At 45.6% G+C, this 25,353-nt stretch overlaps 4 protein-coding genes across 6 annotated transcripts; 3 read left to right on the top strand and 1 right to left on the bottom strand.

The window, feature by feature from the left end:
* The first annotated feature begins 3,219 nt into the window (after positions 1 to 3,219).
* Positions 3,220 to 4,081, top strand: LOC6607511. The gene has a single exon (XM_002032244.2). The coding sequence runs from the start codon at positions 3,254 to 3,256 to the stop codon at positions 3,722 to 3,724; it is 471 nt and encodes a 156-aa protein (XP_002032280.1). The 5' UTR covers positions 3,220 to 3,253; the 3' UTR covers positions 3,725 to 4,081.
* Positions 4,082 to 7,323: 3,242 nt separating this feature from the next.
* Positions 7,324 to 24,241, bottom strand: LOC6607512 (sodium/hydrogen exchanger 9B2). Of its 3 annotated transcripts, none has more exons than XM_032721692.1 (11): positions 23,882 to 24,241; positions 23,293 to 23,553; positions 16,887 to 17,298; positions 12,579 to 12,866; positions 12,338 to 12,520; positions 12,085 to 12,260; positions 11,888 to 11,994; positions 9,705 to 9,893; positions 8,880 to 9,023; positions 8,445 to 8,546; positions 7,324 to 7,715 (listed from the first exon to the last, which is right to left on the bottom strand). In XM_032721692.1, the coding sequence occupies exons 1-11, from the start codon at positions 23,895 to 23,897 to the stop codon at positions 7,461 to 7,463; spliced, it is 2,133 nt and encodes a 710-aa protein (XP_032577583.1). In that variant the 5' UTR covers positions 23,898 to 24,241; the 3' UTR covers positions 7,324 to 7,460. The 3 variants fall into 3 exon arrangements, with proteins under 3 accessions (XP_032577583.1, XP_032577585.1, XP_032577584.1); XM_032721694.1 differs by lacking the exons at positions 23,293 to 23,553; positions 23,882 to 24,241 and adding exons at positions 18,929 to 19,159; positions 19,228 to 19,395; XM_032721693.1 differs by lacking the exons at positions 23,293 to 23,553; positions 23,882 to 24,241 and adding an exon at positions 19,228 to 19,410.
* LOC6607513 (odorant receptor 94a) lies at positions 12,861 to 14,333 on the top strand. Its single transcript, XM_002032246.2, has 2 exons — positions 12,861 to 13,803; positions 13,863 to 14,333. Exons 1-2 carry the CDS (start codon positions 13,061 to 13,063, stop codon positions 14,281 to 14,283), a joined length of 1,164 nt encoding a protein of 387 aa, XP_002032282.1. The 5' UTR covers positions 12,861 to 13,060; the 3' UTR covers positions 14,284 to 14,333.
* On the top strand, positions 15,068 to 16,337 carry LOC6607514 (odorant receptor 94b). The gene is made up of 2 exons (XM_002032247.1): positions 15,068 to 16,165; positions 16,284 to 16,337. Exons 1-2 carry the CDS (start codon positions 15,068 to 15,070, stop codon positions 16,335 to 16,337), a joined length of 1,152 nt encoding a protein of 383 aa, XP_002032283.1.
* Positions 24,242 to 25,353: the final 1,112 nt, after the last annotated feature.

Consider the following 25,353-nt stretch of genomic DNA (forward strand, 5'->3'; position numbering starts at 1 on the left):
TATAGACAATGAAAAGCGTCTAGTCTGTGGGCCAATGCCACTAGCACCCAAATATGTCCCATTAAGGGAACCTCAACACGTGTTCTTCTTTTTCAATGGGCGGAACCTTGAGGGGCCCACTTATTGTCATCAAAAGGACAAAATGCCAAGTTTCGGGGGGACCTACTATTTATTCTGAGGACACACACACAGATTTTATTACAACCCAAAAAGTGGAATCGACGTATACAACCCACATTTTAGGAAATTAAATTATTGTGATTATTGTTAAATTAAGTTTAATTTACATTCATTTATTTTATGTTCAGAATGAACTGTAATTAATATTTGCAAACTATAAATCATAGGATATCGGTAAGTCTACCCCTTTATTGTGCGCCACCTACATACTGTGTGTTTATCGTTTTGTGTACCTTCAAGCATCTTTTGTTATGCTGGCTATTTGTGCGCCAAATGCATTTGTATCGATATGCCGCACATATAAAATAAATTTAATAGATACTTGTGCCAGCTTGAATCGAATAGCCAGTGCAAAGTTGCAGCACAGTGGAATGCCGCCGCTAAAACAAACATCCGAGTCATCAGCCGGAAATGGGATACACGCTCGGTCCTTGTCTGGCCTTCCTTCCGCATTTCCCAGATCCTCTGACCCCTCAACCCTGAATCCTGAATCCTGATCCCCAATACCAACAGATTCGCTATGGCAATAAATCCCCCAAGGAAGTGGGTGGCACAAGAGCAGAAAAACTCATGAAGTGTCAAAGAGTTGCGATTGTGTAAACAAATATATTAGGGAGAAGTCAGAGGTGTAGGTTGAAAGGGGCTCTGAAATTGAAAGCATTAAATGAAAATATAATAGTAATAGCTTTAAGTATTTCCCAGAAGGAGCTTATGTTTTACTTGGTTTAAAGCAAAACTTTAATTGGGTTTCCTTTTGCCCATGCTGCATGCCACGTTGAGAAGCGAATGTTTATAGCACTAATTTTATTTGATAAACTAACAAAAGCAGCAGCAACGACGACGAGCTGGGCAAATAAATGTGTCTCAGAAACGATTGAGCGCACAGAGACAGTCATATAAACAGAGGAACATAAAACTCATACGACATGTGGGCCGGCAGGCACTTGGCAAATGCGTGAGCGTGAGAACATGGCACTTCATTCACACCCCGGAAGTGCCCCACCCCCTAGCTACGTACGACCCAGCCCTTGCTCCAGTGGAAAACTCCGTCCGGACAGCAGTTGAACCGAAAGCCAAAGACAAAGAGGAGCTGAAACAAAAAGAGGAGCCCGGGCTACAGTTGCGCCTGCCGAACAATTTATACGACTATTTGAAGTTGGAGGACTGAGTAAATGCTGCCTAAGTGTGCGTAAATCTATGAGGACACCCAGTCGTCCCAGTCGTCAGGACCTCCGGAGGAGCTCGAGAACCCATCGAAGGATTTCGGCTGTCTCCATTGTCACCCGGCCACCACTCGTTCGTCCTCCCAACCTCCGAAGTGTTAACACATCGTTGCCGTCGTCCCGTTCTCCAGTTTGTTTTTATGTTGTAAAGCATTTTCATTTGTTTTTTGTCGCTCTCCACTCCTTTTGCGTCTTGGGCGATTGAAATATTCCCTTCTGTTTGACTTCAAAATTGATAGTTTTAGCCAGATTATGATCTGTTTATTGTGCAAAGTGCTGTGAACCGGGGATTGGCCGGCAATTAATAGCCATTGATAGCTGAGATGGAGGCGCCGTTTAGGCGTTGTCCTTCGTGTTTGATCGACTGATAGATAGAGTGGCAACGACCTTAACTTAATTTACTCCTGAGAAGGAAGGCAGGAGGATAGGGAGCACCCTCAAGCACCGTGAACAACAAGAACTGAACTTATTTCCGGCGGAAGTATCAGTATTCGGCAATTTCCGGCCTGCCCTTGGCTTTCTTTCTTTGCTCCCTCGCTCTGAAACTTTCGCCGGCAATAAATGTTAATACATATTAAGCGATTTCCCATCCAGTCAATGGGTGGACCAAGTTCGAGCTTCGGCACGTCCATGCCGAATCAATTTATCGAGTCAAAGTGTAATTAATGCCACTGCGGCAGGACAATCGGCCAGAACTAGACGCAACTACTCGGCGCATCTGTCGAAGTGCCGGAATGGCTCAATTGTCAGACTCCAGAGCACTTCCATTAGCCGCTGCCTTCATTAGGGCCTGGCCATAATCATCATCATCAATAATCTGGCTCTGAAAACACATCACAAATTAATTTTGACAGCTCTTGCCAGCTATTAATATCAATTATTCAAATAGTTCGGCGACCAGCTGACGAACTTCAAGGCAATGCCACCCACATCCCCAATAAGCTGCTTCATTACTGCCCAGTGGTTAAGTCACCAGAGTGCTCCTTTTGTTACCTTTTCGTCTATCGAAGATGCAGACGCTTTGTTTCCAATAATGAGCGACATCTGATGCGTTCAAAGTGTTGGCCATGTTCTTCGGTCGCCTATTTTTGCTTTCAAGGACTCGCGGCTCTAGGGCGCAGACGATTGCAACACAATGTTCACCATAGTATAACATTGCACCCGAAGGCTCTTTGTATAGCTTTTTCCTTCTACATATAAAATATAGCATAAAGGATGCAGAGAAACTAAATGAACAGAAAGCAAAGCCATACTTGTTGTGGTTTGGATTTCCTATATGTGTCACAGAGCACTTCAATCAAACTCTTATCAATTGAATCCACTTAAAGCACAATTTACAAATCACTCGCTCATCGACATTATCATTGAAAATTCGTTTCGATTTTCAAGCGTGTTTCCTGCCTCGTTCATTTTCCATGATACCAAAATAGCAGATTGGTTGACCCTCCGCTTTTCACATGGCAGCTCGAAATTATGCGTGCACATGTATGAAATACCGAATTGACTAATATTTATTTATACAATTTTGCGGTTCACAGAATGCAGATAATTCAATTCCAGTGTCAAATTTGCCAAAATGTGCGTGTGGCTGGCTCAGCCCACCGCTCACCTCAAATGCAATTCAATTTGGCGATAAACCAATTTAAAGCCGACCAAAAATGAGCGAAAAACTGTATGGAATTAAATGTACACTTACACACTCGCATATTCCAGTGTGTGTGGACGCGGGTAGTCTGGTTATCTCGCAGTCGCGGCTTCGGGGTCAGAGGTTATCGAGTGGCGACCGAAGCTCTGGAAACCGTGCAAACTGTTGGTAGTCGAACGACTGTCGCAGTGCCAACAAGTCGGCGATGAAGCGGTTTCTTGTTGCCCTACTGGCCGCTCTGATGGTAGCCGCCGTCCAGGGCGGAATTCTGGGCAGGATTTTCCACAGGGATTCCACCTCCACAACAACTACGACGACCACTGAGGAGCCCCGCCGGCCCTTCTTCATCAACAACAATGTACCCGAAATCCCGAAGGACTGTGTGGCGCAGTTCAAGTGCAAAAAGAAGCTGGCGAATGTTCAGGCTCCAAAACCGTGTGTGAAATACTGCCTGCACCGGATCACGTGTCCCAATGACCAGAACACCGCTGTCCAGCCCAACCAGTGCGTCGATCTCGACGAGCAACAGGTCCAGGCTGCCCACGAGGCAAGCACGGAGCCCACGGTCGCCGGCCAAACCACCACCGAGAAGACCATGATGGTGGCCATGATCGACTTCCCCTGCCAGCCGGGCTATCTGCCCGACCATCGTGGTCGTTGTCGGGAAATCTGGTGATCCGACGATGGCTTCGTGACACGTGTTTACTGCATAATTATACCTGTGGAATTTTCGTTTTTATATACATGCCTGCTCCCAATAATCACAATAAAACCCAAACGAACGGCTTTTGCCCAAAGATCGAACACAGTGAACAATTTGATAAGTGTTTCGGGTGTAAACACCACTAATCTGCCAGTCACAACAAATGGCAGCGGTTTGTGAATAGTGATTGTGTTATCAGTGAGCTGAAAAAATTTAAATCAAACTTGTATTTTCATATATACTAGTGGGAAAAGTGTAGACTCAAAACAATGCATTAGCTGTTGGCAGGAATAAAAATTATAATAAAATAAACAGATAAATAATTATTAATTTACATGCCTAACTCTTTTTCATTTGCTTTTCAGACCTGTTGATTATAAACTTTATAAAGTCTTAATTTGATAGTTGAACCTTATTTTTGCAAGTGCATTCTCCCCCGTGAGTGGTCACTGTTCAGGAATAATACTTTTGCTGTCCCGCCGACACGCCAAGTGTCAAACACACCTCCAGTGGCGGATGGAGCCCTCCCTTGGCTGGGGCAATCGGTGGACTCAGACATGAGTGGCGGAATTAAGGACTGAATGAAAAAGGGGGGGGGGGGCTTACCTCCAAGTGGGCGGGGCACTGGGCGGAGTCGTGGCAGTCAACAATTTTGTCTAATTACAACGGGAGAAACGAGAGAAGCCAGCGACAAGCCATAAAAAATATGCCATTTGCACGAAAATAACTGTGATGTGCTGTGACCTGTAGCCCCCGCCATTGATAGCCACCAGCAAACAGGAAGCGGCGGAGGAGGTCCTGGATTGAAGGAGGAGTTGCCGAAAAAGCCAAAGCCACAGATATAGCTAACAAATGGCTTAATTCCAGCCAGCAGCTTGACTGCGGAATGCCGAGCGATAAAAAGTACATGTATTAAAATTAACAAAACAACAAGACGCAGACAAGAGACGCCTTCTTTTTGGCCCATTTGTTTGGGTGAAGGTGGTGGACTTGTGGTGGTTTTGGAGCCTAGTTCCATCACGTGATTGACGCACATTTCGAGCCAGCGAATACAACTGCTAATTCGACGCACCCAACTATGGGGATTGGAGGAGGAGGAGGAGTTGGGATGGGGCTGGTGGAAATTTTATGTGTCTTCGTCATGTTAATTGTTTTCCTTTGTTCGGCATTGTGGGCTGCTTTTTGCCGCCACAACCATTGCTTCAGCTTTAGCATTTGCTTTGTTGTAAGCCATAATTTGCGCGCTTATAACTCAAAAGTTTCGCCGTCAAGCCAAACGCAACTAACTTTATTAACTGAAGGAGCGCGCCGCCTTAGCCAGGTTTTGACTTCATTTGGGCCCCATTCTTTTTGTTTTCTTGATTTCCGTTTTCGAACGTCGGTTTAGCAGGAGGACGCAACTTTCTTTGGCTTGTTTTTATGGTAATCGGCGCATAACAAAAACCACACTACTACCACATCGCACCACCCAACCCACCTGTGTGTCTTGGTGAGGAGGGTGGAGTGGTGCGGTTGGTGGTGGCATGGCATTTCGAAATTAAACTGCGCATAGTCCTTAAAATTTTATAACTTAATTTCTCTTGGTCTGGCATTTTTGTGAACTTTTTGATTTGATTTCGTTTGGCACTCGCACAACTCCTTTTTCGCCATATCGGTTGGCTGTCCGTGGGTGGTTGGGGTTGGATTGGGTTGGCTTGGTTTGGATTTCGGGTGGCTTTTCAGGTGGCTTTCTGGGTGGGCAAGGCAGTGACGTGCCTGGCGTTCTTTTCCAGCCCGGAATTCGGCATGCGAATTAGAATAATAAACTGCTGGAATTTATTTGGCGCAGGAAAATGCTTTGGCTGCGCTGATAAGGTTGATCTATGGCCGGTGGCATTTCAATGCCCGCGATAAGAGCAATGAGTTTTGAAGGATTATGCCGGTGGCAGCATAATTGATGTGATGCGAACATAACTCAATTGTGGCGTAATTGCGGTCCTCGAATCTGGCTTTTCCGCCTCTTACGCACTCCATTATTTATTCGTATAGCCCTTAGCCGGCCAACCGATGCTCTATCCCACTGGCATTTTACCCTAGTTACCAACGTAAAAATGCCAGCTTTTGCAGCTGCTTTCATTATGCTAATTGCACGGACATCAACTGCGGAAACAATGCAACTAATAACAGAAAGCAGGGGGCAATCGGTGCAGGAAAAAGAGCGGAAAAGCGCACAGGTATATACATAGGTAGTTACACCGGTTCGCTGGTACGAAGGTAAACTAGGGAAGAAACCAAAGAATTTTCATTAAAATTTTCATTTAGTTGCGCAATTATTTTTGTGCAGCCATTTTAATAACACTAATTTACCTTCAATTCCCAACTCTTTTTCGAGTCACACAAAGGCCACCGATGATGAAAGAGACGGCGAATGCTAATGCGAAAGAGACGGGGACATACGGTTGGTTATAAATATGCGCAGCTGCAGGATAATAAAAATGATAAGTTTTTCTCTCTCTCTCTCTCTGTCGTTTTTGCCGTCTTTTAATTTCATTCCTTTCAGCATTCACTCAACCGGCCACAGCTGAAGCTCAGCTATTACACTGGAAAAAATGTAGATACTACACAAATTTATATAATTTATACCACTGCGACTGGAGATACAACTAAAATTGAGCTATGGAATATGAATTGAATCTTATCCTTTGAGAGAATATTTGTTTGATCGGTTTTAGAGGCATAGTTGGCTCGATAAATTCCAAATATTGTACATTTCCCTCACTGCTTCGATTCGAAATTGGTCACAATTTGGCAAGAAATATTCTCTTTTTTCCCGGTACCATCGGATGTCATGCGACCACAGCGGCAGCAACAAGAACCAAAAGCTTCAAAGGCGGCCAGAACATCAAGTTCATTCTAAGCCGTTTGCATTGCAAATTCTGCATCGCCTGGCGAAAAAAGGGGGACAACTCCGATGCTGGTTGGCCCCACAATCACTTTTCAATTAAATGGCATTCTTTCCTCTTTGCCATTATTTTGTGTTTTTTGCTCTAGCTTTTACCATCAGCTCGGAGCCAAATGATTCTGCCACAAGAGCAGAAGGCGTTAAAATGCGTTGAGGGGTGAAGAGGAAAAGGGGACAACTCTGCTTTGAAAATAACGATATTATTTTGGCTCCATTTATTTGCTTGACCAACTCAAACGCCTTAATCCTGTTCAATTGTCAATCATTAATACGGATTGTCATCGACATGTCACAAAAACTCGCGCCAGTTTGACACGAAGTACCATTTAAATCCCCCAAAATTAATTATAAAACCAATTAGCAAGGGCTCGCCGTCCGGGATTAACACAGATCCTGTCATAATTAGGTGCCGAAAAGCTTTTCTTATTGGCAGCGACAGGAAAAACAATAAAATCCCAGTCGGCCAAGTTGCTCATTTGGGGGCATTAGTCCTGCGGGATTAGGGCCAAACTTTGTTAATTCGCCGAAAGTTAAGGATAAGTAAGCAAATAACTGGGAATTTCCGAACCATAAAAAAACGGTGCTTCGCATCGAATTGGGAATGAATTGAAAAAAATTGAAACCTTCGAGCTAAATATGTTGCTAACTTTTCGCATTTACTTTTATTTGAACAGCGTAATACCTAAGTACACGTAAGTATAAGTACAACTGAAATGGCTACATAAGTACGGCATGGATTAAAAGTTTCGGCTCCAGATCAACCTGAAGCTATGTCCCCTTCGAGGAATTGGTGATGCCCAGCGTGGGGGCGATGGGCGTGGTTGGGGAGTCGACCGCCTCCACTGCATCTCCATGTTTGAGCCAATATGGCGCCAGCCGCAGCATGAGAATGGCGCCCAGCGGGGCGGTGAATATAATCGCCAGCACCGAGATGATGAGCAAATTCCCGGCCAGAGCAAGCTGTTCCGGACTGGCCACGCTGGCAGCACGTGCCATGTCCAATGCCACTGGACCCAAGGCGGCCTAAGGGGAAAGAGAGAGAGAGGGTTAGCTGGGGCTCATATTAAGCAGCGGCCACCGCTGCGTATGAGTGATATGTGATTTGCAGCGGGGCCAGATTAAATGCAGTTTGCTGTGCAATTTTAATTAAATCAGTACGAAAAAGGTGGACAGTGAAATATGCACCGCATATTAGGGCAAAGTTAGACGGACGCACACATGTGACCGCCGACCTGGTTTTTTGGCTGTCTTCCTCTGGATTTTTTGGGGGAAGTAAGTAAGCCAGCGTAACATTTAAATTTCTGTAAGCCACAGACGCACACTCGCCTGCTCAGGCGACATAAACAAAATGTCCCCTTGCGGTTAAACTGCAAACAAAAGGCTGGCATGCCAACTGCAGCCGCAGGAGCAGGAGCAGGTCCTGCGATGACTCTGACTCTGACTCTGTCTCTGGCCAAGAGAACATGACCTGCAAATACGTGTATAACTTAAGCATGGGGAAAACACCAGGCCAGGGCAACCAGAGTAGCCAGGACAACCAGGACAAGCAGGACAACCAGGACGATGGTCAGTCTGCTCGTGGCAAGCGAGTGAAATGGCCGGCCATGAAATAAAAAGCGCCACCAGGCCGGGAGACAACGGATGGGAAATGGAAAATGGGAAATGGAAACGAACTGGGTGGGGAAAGGGGACTCGGATTGGGAATGGGGAATGGGAACCGCAGCAACATGACACGCGGAACGGGAAACTTACTTGGACAGTTGCTTTGGGAAAACCGGAAATTGTAATGTAGGCACGTTCCTTTCTCGACAGATTTCCGCCATATGTGGATAAATATGCAAAAGCCAGGCGAAACTGAAAACAAGAACAAGAAAGTGGTCATCTCTAGATGGTTTTTTCCCCCGTTTTCTTTTTTTTTTGTTTTTTCTGTGTGCTTGCAGGTAACATTTGCATTGCGGTGCCGGAACATTTTCATTTCGGTTCACCCACCACACCCAACCGGAATCTCCACTTGGTCTCCGTTCCGACCAGAATGGATGAATGGCTGAGGGAGTCCAGCACCGCGGGGACCGTGCAGCATGCCCCGCACCAACTGGTCGGAGGGCCAGAAAGAAAGAAATTAAATAAGTGGCCGGGGCGAGCATTTGTTGCACCACCGGCCACGCCTCCGGCGATCATTTTAATTACCAAACTTCCGACGAGCACCAACAATGCGCCATAACCGATTACATGGCCCTGCAGCACGTTGAAATTAATTTCCTTGCCAATGAGCGCAAACGAGACGGGCTTGAGGAACTTCCACATGAGGTCCAGTCGCTTGGGCACACTCGCCTGCAAGGGGAATCAATAGGTTGTTATTAGATCGTGGCCCGATTCATCATGTTTCCCAGTTAAAAGACGTGCATCCCGACTTCCCGGAAAAGCAAGCCAATCGGCTTACGAGGCGCTTTTTCTGGAACTCAAGACTCAAGTGCGAGGGCGGAGTGCAGAAGGACCACCCTGGACAGCAACTGGGTTAAAAGTTTAAGGCAAAGGTAAATGAAAGGAGGACGTTAAAAACAAGGATACAAAAAACACATGCTCGAAACAAATCGAGAGCCGGCAGTCAACTCTGACATGGGACAAGGACGTGATGTCACAAATTACCTAGCAGAAATCCCTTTTTACAGCTGCAGCGGCACAAACATAAAAAATGGCACTATTGCCAGGTAACATTTTTCTTGACCCGAAAGCAAGGAAAGCAGCAAAAGAGCGAGTGTGTCTCCAATACCCCAAAAAGCACTCAGAAACGCAAAGTCAAAGTCTCCAGCTCATAGAGTTAGCCGACTGGACTTGGTTTCGATTCTGGACAGAGAAAGAAATTATGAGTGAGTTCTAGTATTAACTTGGAGAAATTGAAGGAAAACACATATTCAATCTTTTGTTAATCTGCATTAAATCAGCATAATGCTTCATTATACCATTGGCGTCCAAGAAGGCCCACAAATAATTTCCAGTGCAAAGGATACTCACAATTTGCTGGGCCTGCAGCTGCTGGGCCGTCAGCCTGGCCTCCTCCCGCCGCCAGCCAATCCTCGCAATAAAGGCGGTCGTTACACAACCCAGAGCTCCAGCCGACGTATAACCGATGACGCGGCTGCCCATCACGGAGATGGTTCCGCCCAAGATGGTGAGGACGAAGCGGAGGCCATTTGCGTACGTCTGCAAGGATGTGCGGAAACAAGGACAGATATGAAGGGAGTGAATGGCAAAACAGGTAGGTATGTTAGGCGGGCTGAGCGGGGAAAAAATGGCGAAATCACTTTACAAAACTCTGATGGAAACTGCTTTTTTATACCCCCAACCCCCGGACTTCGCCGGCATTGTTTGTGTTTTGCGTGTGCGGTCAGCTGCGTATACGCAACGTGTGCTGCAGCGAGGAAAAAAGGATAGTGTCCTGTGTCCTCTCGCCTTGTTTTCGTTTGCATATATACCGGGTTTTTCCAGGCTCTAAAATTGCACTAAAATGACTTCTACAAGGGTTTAGATCTGATAAATCTCGCCTGCAACAATGTTTTCTCAGCCGGCAGTTTTTGGATATTTTGTAATATCTGCAGTGTCAAGTTGTCAGTTTGCCTGACTGGTGCTGAGAGTGATTGGAATCTTTTTTTTAATTTACCCGGTGATTTTCCAACTATGCCGCAAATTGCTGCAATTCAATTTACACCCTCGCCCTTGTCGAGCTATTTGTATTCAACTTTAAGCTGCTCGTTCTAGTAAAATGACATGAAATTGACTTTGCCAGCACATCGTTAGGTTACCAGTCTTTATTATAAGGTGGAAAACTCAAGTTTTCTTTCACGCCGGCACATTTAATTTTCCAACTTGAGTTGCCGCCACCCCGTTGAATTACAAACTTTTGCGCGAATATCTTATTGAAAAATACTGTCAACTGGCTTTGGCAAAAAATGTAAGTGGCAAAAGGTGACGTTGAATGCAAAATTACAGAGCACTGGGTAATAATAATAAAATAAAGGCGGTAGCAATGACATGCGAAAAGATGCTGAGACCAAAAACCGAGGCCTGATGACAGCCACCCACCGCCCCATTTTTACCCCTTTGGGAGATGACAGTGAATAGCCCGCGGATGTATATACATATATACCGTGTATATATGTACACGGTGTGAGTGCGCTTGATGGGCGGTACGAGGTGAGTGGGTGTGTAAAATATGCAAGGATGCAACTTCAACGGCGCTCAGCGTGAAATTTTTGTACAAACTGCAGCACTGCGTGGATGCGGATGTGGATGCCACTTGACGATGGCAAAGGCGAGCGCGACTTGCAGAAAACAAAAGTTATGAGAACTCGACGGGAGTGTGTGTATACGGGGAGGTTGCACAGATGGAGGGCTTGGGTGGGTTTGATGGCTTGGGTGGTTGGTGGGTGGGTGGTTGGTGCAGCGCATGCAGTGCAGCATGCACCACCCATGGCGTTTGATTATGCGCGCCATTAGCGGTGTAAGTTGCGGCAATGAGTTTTGTGGCTCTGGCTGCGGCTGCCTCGATGTCCCCGGCATAACTTCACATAGATGCTGGCAGTAACTGTCGTCGCAAATGTCGCCAGCTTCGCCGTTGTCGTTGTCGTTGCCGCTATGCATGTAAGTGTCTTTTTATGCAAAATGCACCCACACAAACAACCGTGGGGGGGTGTCACTGAGCGGAAGCTAACACTGCGCGAAAAATAGGGGTCTAAGTAGGTGATAACTCTCTAGCTTTTAGGAAAATTTCATAGTCTGCTAGAGTAGGTAATCTGATTGATTCTAATGGGAATGATAAATAGTTACTGCTAGAAATTGGTATAAAAATAAGTGTACTAATACTTTATGCCCATGCCATATTTTCCTATCTATAAACTAGTTCATGCGAAATTCCCCTTGTGAAGTAACTTCTCAGCTTGCACCAGCCATTTGCCCCAGTGCAGTCGTCTGCAGCCCCACGTACATATGGCACAGCCCCCACATTCCCCACCCAGCTCCTCGCCTCTAGAGACTGGCGCGCGTTTTGCATCATTAAATGCGCTGATTGAGTGTCTAAGTGTTCACTGAATGTGCATTTTAAGTGCAGCCCGCTCGAGGACGAGATGTAGCAGCAGGAAGGAGAGCACGACGCGAAGGACGAACTGCGTCTAGGTCCGCGCCTTTGTCTGGCAGCTTACCGCGTTCCGGGACGGCAAGTACTGGAGCATCGAGCCGTAGAGATAGCCAAAAACGAGTCCAATCCCGATGCCAATGGGACCCTGCAGCACTTGCTGGGTGAGCGAGGCTGCAAATGGAAGTGGAAGCGAAGTGGGGGTTTATTTAACTCTGGCTGGGATTGTGATTCCGATTCCCGGTCACGACGGGTGGCACGCACTCGTTGAGAATATTACGCTGATTATCACGCCAAACATGAAGATGGCTACCACATCGTTGCATGTGGTCATGGCGTAGATGAGCGTGTGGATGCCGCTGTTCAGGCCGAGTCGATCCTCCTTCAGCTTCAGCATCACGGTGACAACCACATTCGGTGATACGGCGGTGATGACCAGGCTGCAACATAACCCCAAGTAATCAGTACCCAATATGGCATTCGATAATCCAAGTATTCCATTAGCTCATTAACTTACCCCAAGGCAATGCCCCACAGCCAGGGCATGGAGAGCGTAAGGTTGGCCAGTCCGGCAATGGCTGCCACCTCCACAATTGTGGGCAGCAGGGTCAACCGGAGTATCATGAACCACAACCGCTTGAAGGCATCTCCATCCAGCCCGAGGCCAGCCAGCAGCATGATGTTGATCAGGGCCATTTCCCTTCGGAGGGGGAAACAAACCCACATTAAATGTAACACGGATTTAAATGAAATCTTACCTGAGAAACAGCTCAAACTTCTGATAGCCCTCGAAATTGGCCAGGCCCAGGTTGGCATACAGCACGCCAAAGAACAGCATGCCCAGCATGTCGGGCAGGTGGACAAAGGTGACCAGGATGCCGGAGATCTGGGCGCCCACAAAGAGGAATGCAATGCGCATGATGACGGTCGGTGGTTGGGAGTACTCCGGCAGCAGAACCCAGCCCATCGCCCAAAGGCCCAGGAAAATGGCCAGCAGGGCCACCAGCTCGGAAGTGTTCACCCAATGCGAACGGATATATAGCCACCTGCAGGGAGTTCAAGAAAAGAGTTAAACCAACGGCCAGAAAGGTTTCGAGTGTACTGAGGTAGTTCATTCCTTCAAAATAGTATCATGTGTTCCTTTCTCCAACTATGTACACATAATTGCCGCTAATTATCGAGCCCACTTAGAGCTATAAAAGCGGTCAGCCCAGGGAAAATAGAGTCAGGACTAAGCCCAATGGATAAACACAACGATCGCTTTGAATCCATGCGCCTGATTCTTCGGGTCATGCAACTATTTGGCCTCTGGCCCTGGTCACTGAAATCGGAACAGGAGTGGACTTTCACCGGTTTTGTGAAGCGCAACTATCGCTTCTTGCTGCACCTGCCCATAACCTTCACCTTTATTGGACTCATGTGGCTAGAGGCCTTCATCTCGAGCAATCTGGAGCAGGCTGGCCAGGTTCTGTACATGTCCATCACCGAGATGGCTTTGGTGGTGAAAATCCTGAGCATTTGGCACTATCGCACCGACGCCTGGCGGCTGATGTACGAGCTCCAACACGCTCCGGACTACCAACTCCACAACCAGGAGGAGGTGGACTTTTGGCGCCGGGAGCAACGATTCTTCAAGTGGTTCTTCTACATCTACATCCTGATTAGCTTGGGCGTGGTGTATAGTGGCTGCACTGATGTACTTTTCCTGGAGGACTACGAACTGCCCTTCGCCTACTACGTGCCCTTCGAATGGCGCAATGAGAGAAGGTACTGGTTCGCCTATGGTTACGATATGGCGGGCATGACGCTGACCTGCATCTCAAACATTACCCTGGATACCGTGGGTTGCTATTTCCTGTTCCATATCTCTCTTTTGTACCGCCTGCTCGGTCTTCGATTGAGGGAACTGAAGAATATGCAGGATGATAACATTTTTGGCCAGCAGTTACGTGCCATCTTCATCATGCATCAGAGGATTAGAAGGTTTAGTATCTCTCACAATTACATTCCTTCTCTTGCTTATATATCATTATATTATACAGATTAACCCTGACCTGCCAGAGAATTGTATCTCCCTATATCCTATCTCAGATCATTTTGAGTGCCCTGATCATCTGCTTTAGTGGATACCGCTTGCAGTATGTGGGGATTCGCGATAATCCCGGCCAGTTTATATCCATGCTGCAGTTTGTCAGTGTGATGATCCTGCAGATTTACTTGCCCTGCTACTATGGAAACGAGATAACCGTGTATGCCAACCAGCTGACCAACGAGGTGTACCACACCAATTGGCTGGAATGTCGGCCACCGATTCGGAAGTTACTCAATGCTTACATGGAGCACCTGAAGAAACCAGTGACCATCCGGGCTGGGAACTTCTTCGCCGTGGGATTGCCCATTTTTGTTAAGACCATCAACAACTCCTACAGTTTCTTGGCTTTATTACTAAATGTATCAAATTAACACGTCAAACTTTTATTAAATATAGCTGAATAAATCTTCAATAATAAAAACAGTTTTTTTTAATTTAAGAATGCGACACCATTATTCAAAGCATATACCATGTTATGAGGGATACTAAGTCACAAGTACCATCAAAGTTTTTTAGATTACATAATGGAAGTCATATAAAAAGCCTTACCATCAAATGTATTCAAATTCAAGAGTTTTGAAAAATATGGAACATATTCCAAGAAAAATTCATATGTAAACATGTTCACCGCTGCAATGGATTCATTGCACTGATGAGAAATCGTCGAAATTTGGTAATGAAAAGGGTTTTGAATGATGAGTTCTTCCCCTACGAATCCTGCTGCCAATTGCGTGTCTTACCCATTTAGTATCGGCCAACAATTATCGTATGGTAATGTCAACAACTAATTATTGTAATTGCCATGCTCATTAGTTGTATAAATATTTTGACTGGTTACCTAAGCAAATCAGGGACGGAACGTATTGAGAACTAAGCTCACAAAATGAACCGGTTCCTTAAAATCTAATATAATCACAAATGAATATATATTGTTTTATAGGATGTCAGTAGTAATTTTAAGGAACTAGGAGCGAACTAGGATGTAGAAAGTAAGTTCAAGCTGGACTAAGTAAAATGATACCACCCTAGTTCACCTTGAATCAAAAAAAAAATTCCACAAGGGTGCCCATTAGGGCTATTAAAACTCAAGGGTTATAAAAGCCCTAAAAATCTTCCGAACCTTTCATTAAGCAAATTAAAACTAAGCTGCTGGATATGGAGTCTACAAATCGCCTAAGTGCCATCCAAACACTTTTAGTAATCCAACGTTGGATAGGACATCTTAAATGGGAAAACGAGGGGGAAGATGGAGTATTAAACTGGCTAAAACGAATATATCCTTTTGTGCTGCACCTGCCACTGACCTTCACGTATATTGCCCTCATGTGGTATGAAGCTATTACCTCGTCGGATTTTGAGGAAGCTGGTCAAGTTCTGTACATGTCCATCACCGAACTGGCATTGGTCACTAAACTGCTGAATATTTGGTATCGTCGCCATGAAGCTACTAATCTAATCCACGAATTGCAACACGATCCCGCATTTAATCTGCGCAATTCGGAGGAAATCAAATTCTGGCAGCAAAATCAAAGGGACTTTAAGAGAATATTTTACTGGTACATCGGAGGCAGCCTTTTCGTGGCTGCAATGGGTTATATAAGCGTGTTTTTCCAGGAGGATTACGAGCTGCCCTTCGGCTACTACGTGCCATTCGAGTGGCGCACCAGGGAGCGATACTTCTACGCCTGGGGCTATAATGTGGTGGCCATGACCCTGTGCTGTCTATCGAACATCCTGCTGGACACACTAGGCTGCTATTTCATGTTCCACATCGCCTCGCTTTTCAGGCTGCTGGGAATGCGACTGGAGGCCTTGAAAAATGCAGCCGAGGAGAAAGCCAGACCGGAGTTGCGCCGCATTTTCCAACTGCACTCAAAAGTCCGCCGATTGACGAGGGAATGCGAAGTGTTAGTTTCGCCCTATGTTCTATCCCAAGTGGTCTTCAGTGCCTTCATCATCTGCTTCAGTGCCTATCGACTGGTGCACATGGACTTCAAGCAGCGACCTGGACTCTTCGTGACCACCGTGCAATTCGTGGCCGTCATGATCGTCCAGATTTTCCTGCCCTGCTACTACGGCAATGAGTTGACCTTTCACGCCAATGCTCTCACAAATAGTGTCTTCGGTACCAATTGGCTGGAGTACTCCGTGGGCACTCGCAAGCTGCTCAACTGCTACATGGAGTTCCTCAAGCGACCGGTTAAAGTGCGAGCTGGGGTGTTCTTTGAAATAGGACTGCCCATCTTCGTGAAGGTAAGATTTACGCAAAAGTTGAAGTAAGATATCAGATAACTTTAAATTTATAAATAGGAACATCCCCATCCTAATTTTCTTAATATATTTCTGTTCTCTCGCCCCCAACTTTTGGCAGACCATCAACAATGCCTACAGTTTCTTCGCCCTGCTGCTAAAGATATCCAAGTAGAGTGAAACAGGAGCAGGGATCCGCCGACTGCTGCGGCGCCACAATGGAAACGCACCCACGGGTCGGATACGTAACACTGTAACTCATACGCCCCGTTGTTGTGAACATGAAGAATAAACGCCTGCAGCCAACAAGGCATTTCCCCAGCTATTAAACTAAGTGTCGCAGCCAAAAAGGGAACAAGAAATCGGGCTAGCCTGCGACTAGACGTCGTTGGATATGAGAATGAGATATGCCTGCTAACAGGATACGAACAGGACCCCCAAATCCCGCTACCCTTCCCCTTTTAAGACCAGCGGAAGCACGCGCCGCTGCCTAGTGCAGCGGCAACTTCCACGGAGACATTGTTGGCGCACAAAAGAAATACAAAATACGAGAAGTAAAGAAAGGCAGCCAGCCAACGGATATGCGAAAAACGCGTGCAATGCAAGTGTGAATGGCGGCGCTGCTGTCCCGCCGGAAGTGCATTCAAAGGGTTAAGCGCAAATCCGCACAATGGCAGTCTCAACCTCCAACCCGGAGTGCTGGCCACATGAGCTTTTCACTTACCATTTGGGCCCTTTGTACTCGTCGCCACGGACTCCGCCCGGAGTTGCGTTCGGAGTTGGGTAGCCGGAGACGGATCCTGGGCCGTAGTTGGAGTTGGTGCTGGAGTTGCCCGCATTGTTGGCGGCCACATTTTGCGCTGTTGTATTTGTTAAATTTAATGATGTCGGCGTTAAAATTATTGTTGCAGCGTTTTGTGTGGCGTCAGCGCCCGCCTCATCCTCTGGGATTTTCTGTATGTCTAATTTGGTATGCAGCGGGCGGGTGGGCAGGATGTCGCCCTGTGAGTCCTGCGGCGCTGCTCCTTGTGTCATGTTGTCACCTGGCGCCAGTGCCCTTTTGGTGTTGTTGTTTCTCGACTCCTGCTGTTGCTGCTGCAGCTGCCACTGATTTGGCTGCTGTCTGCTGCGCTTTGCTGTAAGTGGCAAACAGATTTAAACGCCTTAATAGATGTGTCTTTCACTTGAGGGTAATCGTTTGGGAGTTTATGTTTTAAGGGGTACGTATTGCAGTTTGGAACAATTTTAAAGCTTACTACAGTTATGCTCGTTATTTAAAGCAAGAAACAATATATATTCCAACCTATTTATTTTATAAATCCTTACTATATATCTGCTTCTAAGCACTTTGAATGCCTTTCTTGAATATCGACCGCCTTATAAGTGCCAAACTGGTGCATTTAGCCCATTTGGCATTCATTCCCGCTGCTCATGCATAACGAAAGCCCAACAGCAGTCGGATCGTTTAAATTGCAAAGTGCAGCCGACACACAAGCCACTCCCACCACTCGAGGCGATGGCGAAATGAAGATTGCAACAAAGATTGACAACCGTTGATTGTGCCGACGAGGAGGCACGTCGGCGAACAAGACGAGGGCTGGGGGGCAGGAGAGCACCGCTGCCGGCAGGAAGCTGTCTTCACCTGGCCCAGGACGAGCACAAGGACGCAGGCTGCAGGATGAGGACGAACCAAGCCAGCCAGACGACAGTAGACAGGTGCCTCCATAATTGGCTTCATTGTTGCCGCGACAATTTCACAGGTTGCGAAAGGCGGAAAAGGCGCTAGGTGTTGGTAGGAAATACATAAATATTTCCATTTATAATTAGCGCACTTAATGCTGGCTAGCTGCGAGTGCTTTCCGAGCAATTGACGCCTCCGCCACAGCGGGCTAATTGGAGTGTAGACTGATATTTGCATTTGAAGCGCCGTTCTAATAACGAGAATTTACAATCCACTTCACATCTCAATTATTATGCAGAGTTCACACTGTCTGTGTGTTGCTGCCACATAGGCTGTGCAATCAGCAGTTGATTTGATTTGATTCCAGATGCCAGATTCTTTGCCCTTTTTATCCATGTTTGTAGTTGATTTGAAAAGACAATCTGCTTGACATTTGCCACCACTCGAATGGCTACGTGTTAATTGTGCGCAAATATTTAGCGCCAATTCTCGCCGGTGCGAACTCTCGATGTTTCAGTGCCTAGATTCTATATGCCATACTATTATATACTCTATTTGCGTATTGGTCCATCGATCACGTGTCGCTTGTGATTCAGTGCGTCATGCGACTCTTTGACACACACGCCCAAATTGATTGCCAATGCTAATTGGGTGTCAAAATGCAGCAGAGGCACAAATATTGGAACTGTGCCGTAAAGTGGCGACTAATGGAGTTGGGATTATTACAGCCGCAAATGAAATAAGAGCTTTACTTAATTTGACTTCATTTCGATTTATATATCGATTTATTGGGATTTAGCAGTTAGACGAAATGTGCGCAAAAAGTCGTTCTTTTAGGATTGCAATTTACTAACTGAGTTATTACCAACAAATATTAATAAGAAAATCAAGAAAGTTCTCAAAGTTTATCAAATAAATCGAATCATATTGAAGGTAAATCAAAGCTCTCCCCAATTAATTCCTCTTAAATGATTCAAGGTCGATCTACTATCATTTGTTGTGATTCTCAGACTAAACAAATAGAATAAATAAATATAATAAACAGATGATGAGCACGGATTCCACGTCTGAAAGAGATAACGCACCGCAAAACACCGGCAATCGAAGTAGGGGAAATCACTGATTCTCATCGACGTGTAACAACCGAAACAGAAAATAATTTTATTTTAATTATAGTTGCGCTTGAAATAATAAAGTAATCTGCTTTGGAATACATAAAATATACAAAGTTTTTGAAACAATAACGAACATGTTGTTAGCAATTTATGTGCGCGGTGAAATGCTGTTAAGCTCAACGCGCTCATAGAAATTCTGAACTGCAACAATAAACACAATAATGAGAGTTGGAAAATTATGGTTTTTTCCGACGTTGTGAGGGGCTTACCTGTTTGGCGGATAATTAAATTAGATTGCGTTAGCCGCAGCACTCATAAAACTAACAATATTCAAATTCATCACGCATTCCGATTCAGTTTAAAATGCGATTTTATTCGAAGCGTTTCACAACCGAACCGCACAATTTTAATGCCGAACAACGACTAATCGCGTTCAATGGCAGCGGACAACTGAGATGTCAGCTCTCTTAGGCGGACAGCTCCACAGCCTCGATACGGAATATGTTTGTATGTTTTATCTTATGCTAATAAAAAAACATATATCTGGAAGTTCGAGGTGCTCTCGTGGGCACGCGAGCGAGCCAGGCAAAATATTTGTTTAATAACTTAAAATTAGCGAGCAAACTGAGAGAGAGACAGATTGTGTGATAACGAGAACATATGGGATTATTAGATGGAACCCTGGATCGGATCGTAGGTGCTAATTATGATAAACCGATCGAGATTATGATGTTTCCCACATCATCACATTGAGTTGCAGTAGCTGGGGAATTTCTAATCCCAACCCGCCTTGCAACATAAACACTTATTTGGCCCAAAGCATTTGCTTATCAATTAATTAGCCATAACCAATGGGAAACTTATGTACGCCCTGCAAATATTTGCCATTTCAGTGGGGCTAAACTCTCGGTTCAGTTGGATTTCGGTTGAGTTCATTATGGCTGCGAGCTTATTGAATATTTACCAGTTCAATGCGAAGTTCGCGTTTGAACTACAACAAATATTTAAGTTCAGCTAATTAATTTAAAATATCTCCCCGCCTCAGCAAGCTGAAAAGGGCGAGGGGAATGGCGGAGGGAATGAAATGATAACAGAGGCAAGATTTCTGCTCCATCTTTTTGAATTATGTGCCTCATTTAAAAGTTTTTGCGGCACTTACTTTTACTATTTTTTCCATAGCTGCCTGGCTATGGCGAAAAAAAATGGTGCATAAATTGTGCAAAGGTGTCGGCGAAGATAGCGTTCAGGTATTGTAAGGCGGCACTTTCGGAGGTCCTGCCGCCGCTGTGATATTTCATATTTCACATTCATGCGCTGCACTCGAGAAAAAGGGGCAGCCGTTGAGCCAACTTCAACTGCAAGTTGGGCAGGTCATTAAGGCTTCTTTGGCCGCCGCCCCATTGATTATTACCTTTGGCAGTTTCCGGGGCCACGACCACGCCCCCCTATCACAGCACCTATCCCATTCGCCCATTTGCCCCGGGGCACTTTTTTGGCATTTTATCTTGTCATATTTTCTGCAACTTTCAAGTGACCAGGCACGAAAATAATGCAAAAGTTATTTTAAGCCAAGGCACTGCGATGCGTTTCGCATTTCGCTTTTCAATTGCCCAAGAAGTTTCCACACAAATTATGCCACTGGTCACAAGGAGTGCAGCAGAGGCACTCCTTCGCAGGATGTGCTGATGGAAAAAAATAATGGCCATATCCATGGAGCTCCACTTGCAGCTGCAGCTGCATCTGCAAAGTTTTTGTCATCCGCTTGTCATGTGCGGACTATTGCGTACGAGTGCGAATCTGAGGTGTTAATTGGAAGCGAGGCAAACACTTTTCCAGACGACGTCGGCCCGAAAACTAAACAACTTTGAAAAAGTTCGCTTAGGTCTAAGGATGGAGAATTCATAGTTCTGCTCAAAGTTGAGCGAAGTTTTTTGCTGTCACTTAACATTTATATTGTTATTTCAGCAAAAAGTGCCATAAATTGCTTGGCAAGGGGATCTACTAAATGTGTATCTCCAAGTGATTTATATCAGTTATTCAACTATTCATTATTTACAGGCGAACGTTAAAGGTGCTTTTTCAATATGTTTAAACGGAAAATTGCGCTCGCTGATGACTTCTGTAACTCCTTATTCCGTGCTCTTCCACGCCAAGGAGCCCGGAGTTCCTGCCTGCTGAAGTCTGAAACTCTTTCTGCGTCTGGGGTGTACTTATATATCAAATCACTTTGCCCGTACTCAGCACACATTTATTTTATTTATGTTTACTTAAGCGTACCACCTTTTAACTATGCCAGCCGGCATCCTTGCCGCGTCCTGAATCCTGATGCCGACTTGCAACTCCGCATGCAGCGCGCATTCGGAAAATAATTTCTTTGCGTGGAAGAAGATTGCATTCCGTTGTCACGCACTTTCTGCCAAGAGATGAACTCACGCCCCAGCGATTCGCATCTAATTTAGTGCTCATACATCGCAAATCAGTTGAAACTGGCACTTTCTTGGCTCGGGGCTGGTAAGCTATATAAAAATGGTAGAAAAACGAGGTCACAAAGCGCCATTCAGCGCCGTGCTGGTAAATAAAAGAGCCAGAGACAAATTGAAAAAAACCCCTCTGCAGCTCGGCAAATAAGCAGCCAAAGTGTTACAGGTGGTCAAAGGTTAAGCGGGGCAGGGGCGACTAAGTGCAGTTTTAGTAATTAGCTGTGGTGCAAGTGCAAGTGCCTGCAGATCCTTCAGATTTAGCCAAAGTATTCAAGCCTCCAAAGTGGGCCATCAGCTGCCAAACGCACCAGCGCCAATTGAAATGGCGTCGAAAGGGTTTTCGTGACGGTTAACATTCTACCATTCATTTGGCAATCATTATGCTGAGTCACAGTCTTGCTGGCATTTATAAATGTCGCACACTGCGTATACGTAATGAACTGACTTGCACACACACACACAGGCGCACGGGGAAAATGCGCAATGCACTGCATTTATCAATAGACGAGTGCATGTTTGTGTGCCAAGCGTATATCATGTTGGCTTTAGTTGACAGAAATGTCGCCGTTTCACTCACAAGCAGAAGCGACAGGTGAAAAGTGGATGGGGCAGGTGGCTGGTAGGGCTGCGCCATTCAAGGTTGAGCTTGAGGAATTGCCCCAAACGCTGCATTTAAATGGAATTTATTTAATATAAACGAGTGCCTGCACATGCGAGCATTAGTGCTGCCTGCAGCGGTGCGCAAACTTATTTAAATATGACTTCCACAGTCAAATCAGAGTCAGACGCGAAACGGGCATCGGAATCGGAATCAGAATCAGAATCAGTGGTGCACTCCGAGTGCGAAAGCGAATAGCAAATGCGAAATGAATGCGCAGGAAATGAGCCCCGGTTAATGCATATTCATGGGAACATACTTTGTCGAGAGCCCCGGGCTCTTGCCACCCGTGTTAGTTGTATGATTGTGGGCATTTGGGCGCAACTAAAACGGCTCATTATTCGTGTGAAAATGCCACAATGGCGATGGCCCAAAGGGAAATCCTCCACAATTCTCCCCAAAAAGTTGGGCAATGGGCTAGTGCGAAAACCCGTATTTGAACAGATGCAAAACAATTGCAGCTCCGGGAGTTTTGAAAAATACTAGCTGCTCGGTTGTGGGCGAAAAACCAGCAAGGGCCACCTGCCAAAACAGAGGAGGAGCGTAAACAAAAACCTCGGCCAACGAAAGTGGTCCATACACATGGCCAGCACAGCATGGTGCAGCCTTGCATATTTCCAGAAATCAGAAGGAATGTAAGGAAATGTCTGCCTTTGAGTTTGAGCCGGGACAGTGGATGCACTGCACTGCCAATCGCAGACACTCTGGCGTCAATATGCGGAAATATTACGTATACGCCCCAGCGTCCCCCAGCCCGCCTTCGCCGTCTTGTGCAAGATGTGATTGTGCGGTTCACTTAAAATCGAAATGCCTCAATCAGCTCCTGCCAGCTGAGAGAAAGAGCTGTGATTCTGCCAGGATATCTCGCCGGCGAAACAAAAACTTTGCATACCATAAACAAACTATGAATACTCGTGTGTATATGTGCTGAAGTGCATATGCGCATATCTGAGCACGCATTGTGCACTTGGCTGTCGGAGCCACTTCGCTTGGCTGGCCAACAAAGCGTTGGCATGGAGCTGTTCCTCTGGATGTCTCTGTCTTCAGCATCCATTTTGCCGTCCTGTCTGCGGGTTGTGTGCAAACTGATCCGGGAGCTGGTTGCATAAAGGCAAGAATTTCCGTAGAAAATACTTTCGTTCCGCATTTTTCGAGTTTACCCATGACGACACGTTGCAATTAAACTTGTTACTCACCTTCGGTGGCAATGGTTCCATGGGCACGAGGGGGCGCCTGTGGCTTGTCGCCAAGGAGGTGCTCCTTTTCAGGCTCCAGGATGCTGGCGGTCACCGTTTCGCTGGCCCGCCGCAGCATGTGCAATGGAGTCAAATTCGCATCCCGATCCCGCTCGAAATCTTGCTGGAAGGAGGTCTTTTGATACGAGTCCTCGAAGGGATTGCTGCTGCGAAAGGCTTGCAAGGGTGGACCCTCACTGCCTGCCACTACATCCAATATATCTAAAATCAATTTGTATAATATTAAAATTAAGTAACATTTTTAATTAAGCATGATAGATAAAAGCCTAAGGGTTGCCAATCAAACAAAAAATAACAAAAAAAAATATTGATAATTCCATTCTACCATTTATTTTCCAGTCGCAAGTATATAAATAAACGAGTTAATTTCCCAACATTTTGACTTGTGGATTTGCACACGATTTATTTATTGGCACTTGGGCAAAAAGTGGCATTTAATTGATTAACCATAAACTCGTAAATTAACGCCGAATGTGAGTATCGAAAGCTGGCAGTGCTAAATGGCCATAGACACAAATATTGGGCTTACCGGAATCGCTGCTCATGTCGAATGTAGGCGAAATCCGGAGAACAAAACAAAACTGAGTGATTGAGTGAAAAAAACGCGGAAAAATAATGCCGAAGAGCGACAACTGCTGACGCAATCAGTACGATGACGTAATCCAAATGGCTGTTCTTGGCTCAAAATTGACGAGTGGCAAAGAGAAACGCTGCGGTCCGAAGAGATTGAGTAGTACTTGATCGACCCCGCGAATCGAGTGGATATATAGTATATAGAAGGGAACACGCGCGACACGACCGACGGAAGTGCGGAATGGAATAGTGTAGTAGCCCAGGAACTTGAGCACTTGGAGCTTCTGTCTTTTATTACAGCTCATGCACTGGCAAATATTTGCCAACCGCATTAATTAGAAAAGCAAAAGCCATTTAAACAAGCGATTGCCGATTCGCGCAGCTACAGCGAACGCTCTTCGATTAAAACTAATTGGCAAACAAACAAGCTCCTTCTGTTTTCTTTGCTGTTGAACGAAGAGAGCGGAATGAGTTGGTATTTGGGGGTGAAATGGAATGGGGGGTTCTGTTTGGAAGCACTTACATATTTATAAGGGGTTCGTTTATCTGTGATTCAATATGCCCATAGTTTTCTAAGGCGCAGCCAATTAGCTGATAAATAATTGTCATGTAATCATAATTTATCTGAACGAGATAAGGCGCCGAATAGCCGCGTTATTAATAGAGCTCTAATCATAGCGCATTTCCCATGTGTGTGGGTGAATGAAAACGCTTTCACTTTTTCAGGGAAATGTGCGCGAACTGCCCCATATTTGAGCTATGGGTGGGCAATCCTGTGACATAGATGGCGCTTTAGTTAGCTGCGTGCCTTATATTGCTTTTATTATTAATTATTAATTTTTGTGAGCTTAAAAAGCAATTATATTTCCTTGAAGTAAAAAGAGTTTCGCTTGTCTTGCAAATTGTTTTTCTGACAATTTGCATTTTAACATTGCTCATCATATTGGGCTTATGGCCACGCCCACGCTGCGGCCGTAATTTAATTGCTTCGCTGGAATATTTTTAATTTACCTGATGGACAACCAGCCCCGATGACAAAGATAACCAATCGCCGTGACGTCACCGCCATTATCCGTGCTCCAGTCAGATCATCTCCTCATCAGCCGCCACACGTTGTTGCGCAAAAAAAGTGTCGTTTGCGAAAATATTTAATTTATTTTAACTATGCACACACACATTTTTTTGCGCTGTGTGGAGTTGCAGTTGCACTCTCACTCTATAAGATGACGATGATGATGGTGATGACGATGATGGCTCATCAAAAACAAGCAGGACATTGTGTGGTGCGGGTCGCTGGAAAATGGATAATACAACTTGCTCGCTCTATTTGCCACGCGCACACATGTTGTTACAGTGCCGTGATTTTTGTTGCATCAAATTGGAATTTTTTCCTTAAATATGGTAAACATCGATGGGGCAGAGATTTAT

Source organism: Drosophila sechellia, chromosome 3R (assembly GCF_004382195.2).
Source record: "Drosophila sechellia strain sech25 chromosome 3R, ASM438219v1, whole genome shotgun sequence".
NCBI lineage: Eukaryota > Metazoa > Arthropoda > Insecta > Diptera > Drosophilidae > Drosophila > Drosophila sechellia.

Coding starts and splice junctions, on each gene's coding strand:
- LOC6607511 (XM_002032244.2), top strand. CDS start 3,254: ATGAAGCGGTTTCTTGTTGCCCTACTGGCCGCTCTGATGGTAGCCGCC.
- LOC6607513 (XM_002032246.2), top strand. CDS start 13,061: ATGGATAAACACAACGATCGCTTTGAATCCATGCGCCTGATTCTTCGG. Junction 13,804..13,862: donor ATGCATCAGAGGATTAGAAG/GTTTAGTATCTC, acceptor TATATTATACAG/ATTAACCCTGACCTGCCAGA.
- LOC6607514 (XM_002032247.1), top strand. CDS start 15,068: ATGGAGTCTACAAATCGCCTAAGTGCCATCCAAACACTTTTAGTAATC. Junction 16,166..16,283: donor GACTGCCCATCTTCGTGAAG/GTAAGATTTACG, acceptor AACTTTTGGCAG/ACCATCAACAATGCCTACAG.
- LOC6607512 (XM_032721692.1), bottom strand. Junction 12,521..12,578: donor AAGTTTGAGCTGTTTCTCAG/GTAAGATTTCAT, acceptor CCCCCTCCGAAG/GGAAATGGCCCTGATCAACA. Junction 9,024..9,704: donor AGCTGCAGGCCCAGCAAATT/GTGAGTATCCTT, acceptor TTCCCCTTGCAG/GCGAGTGTGCCCAAGCGACT.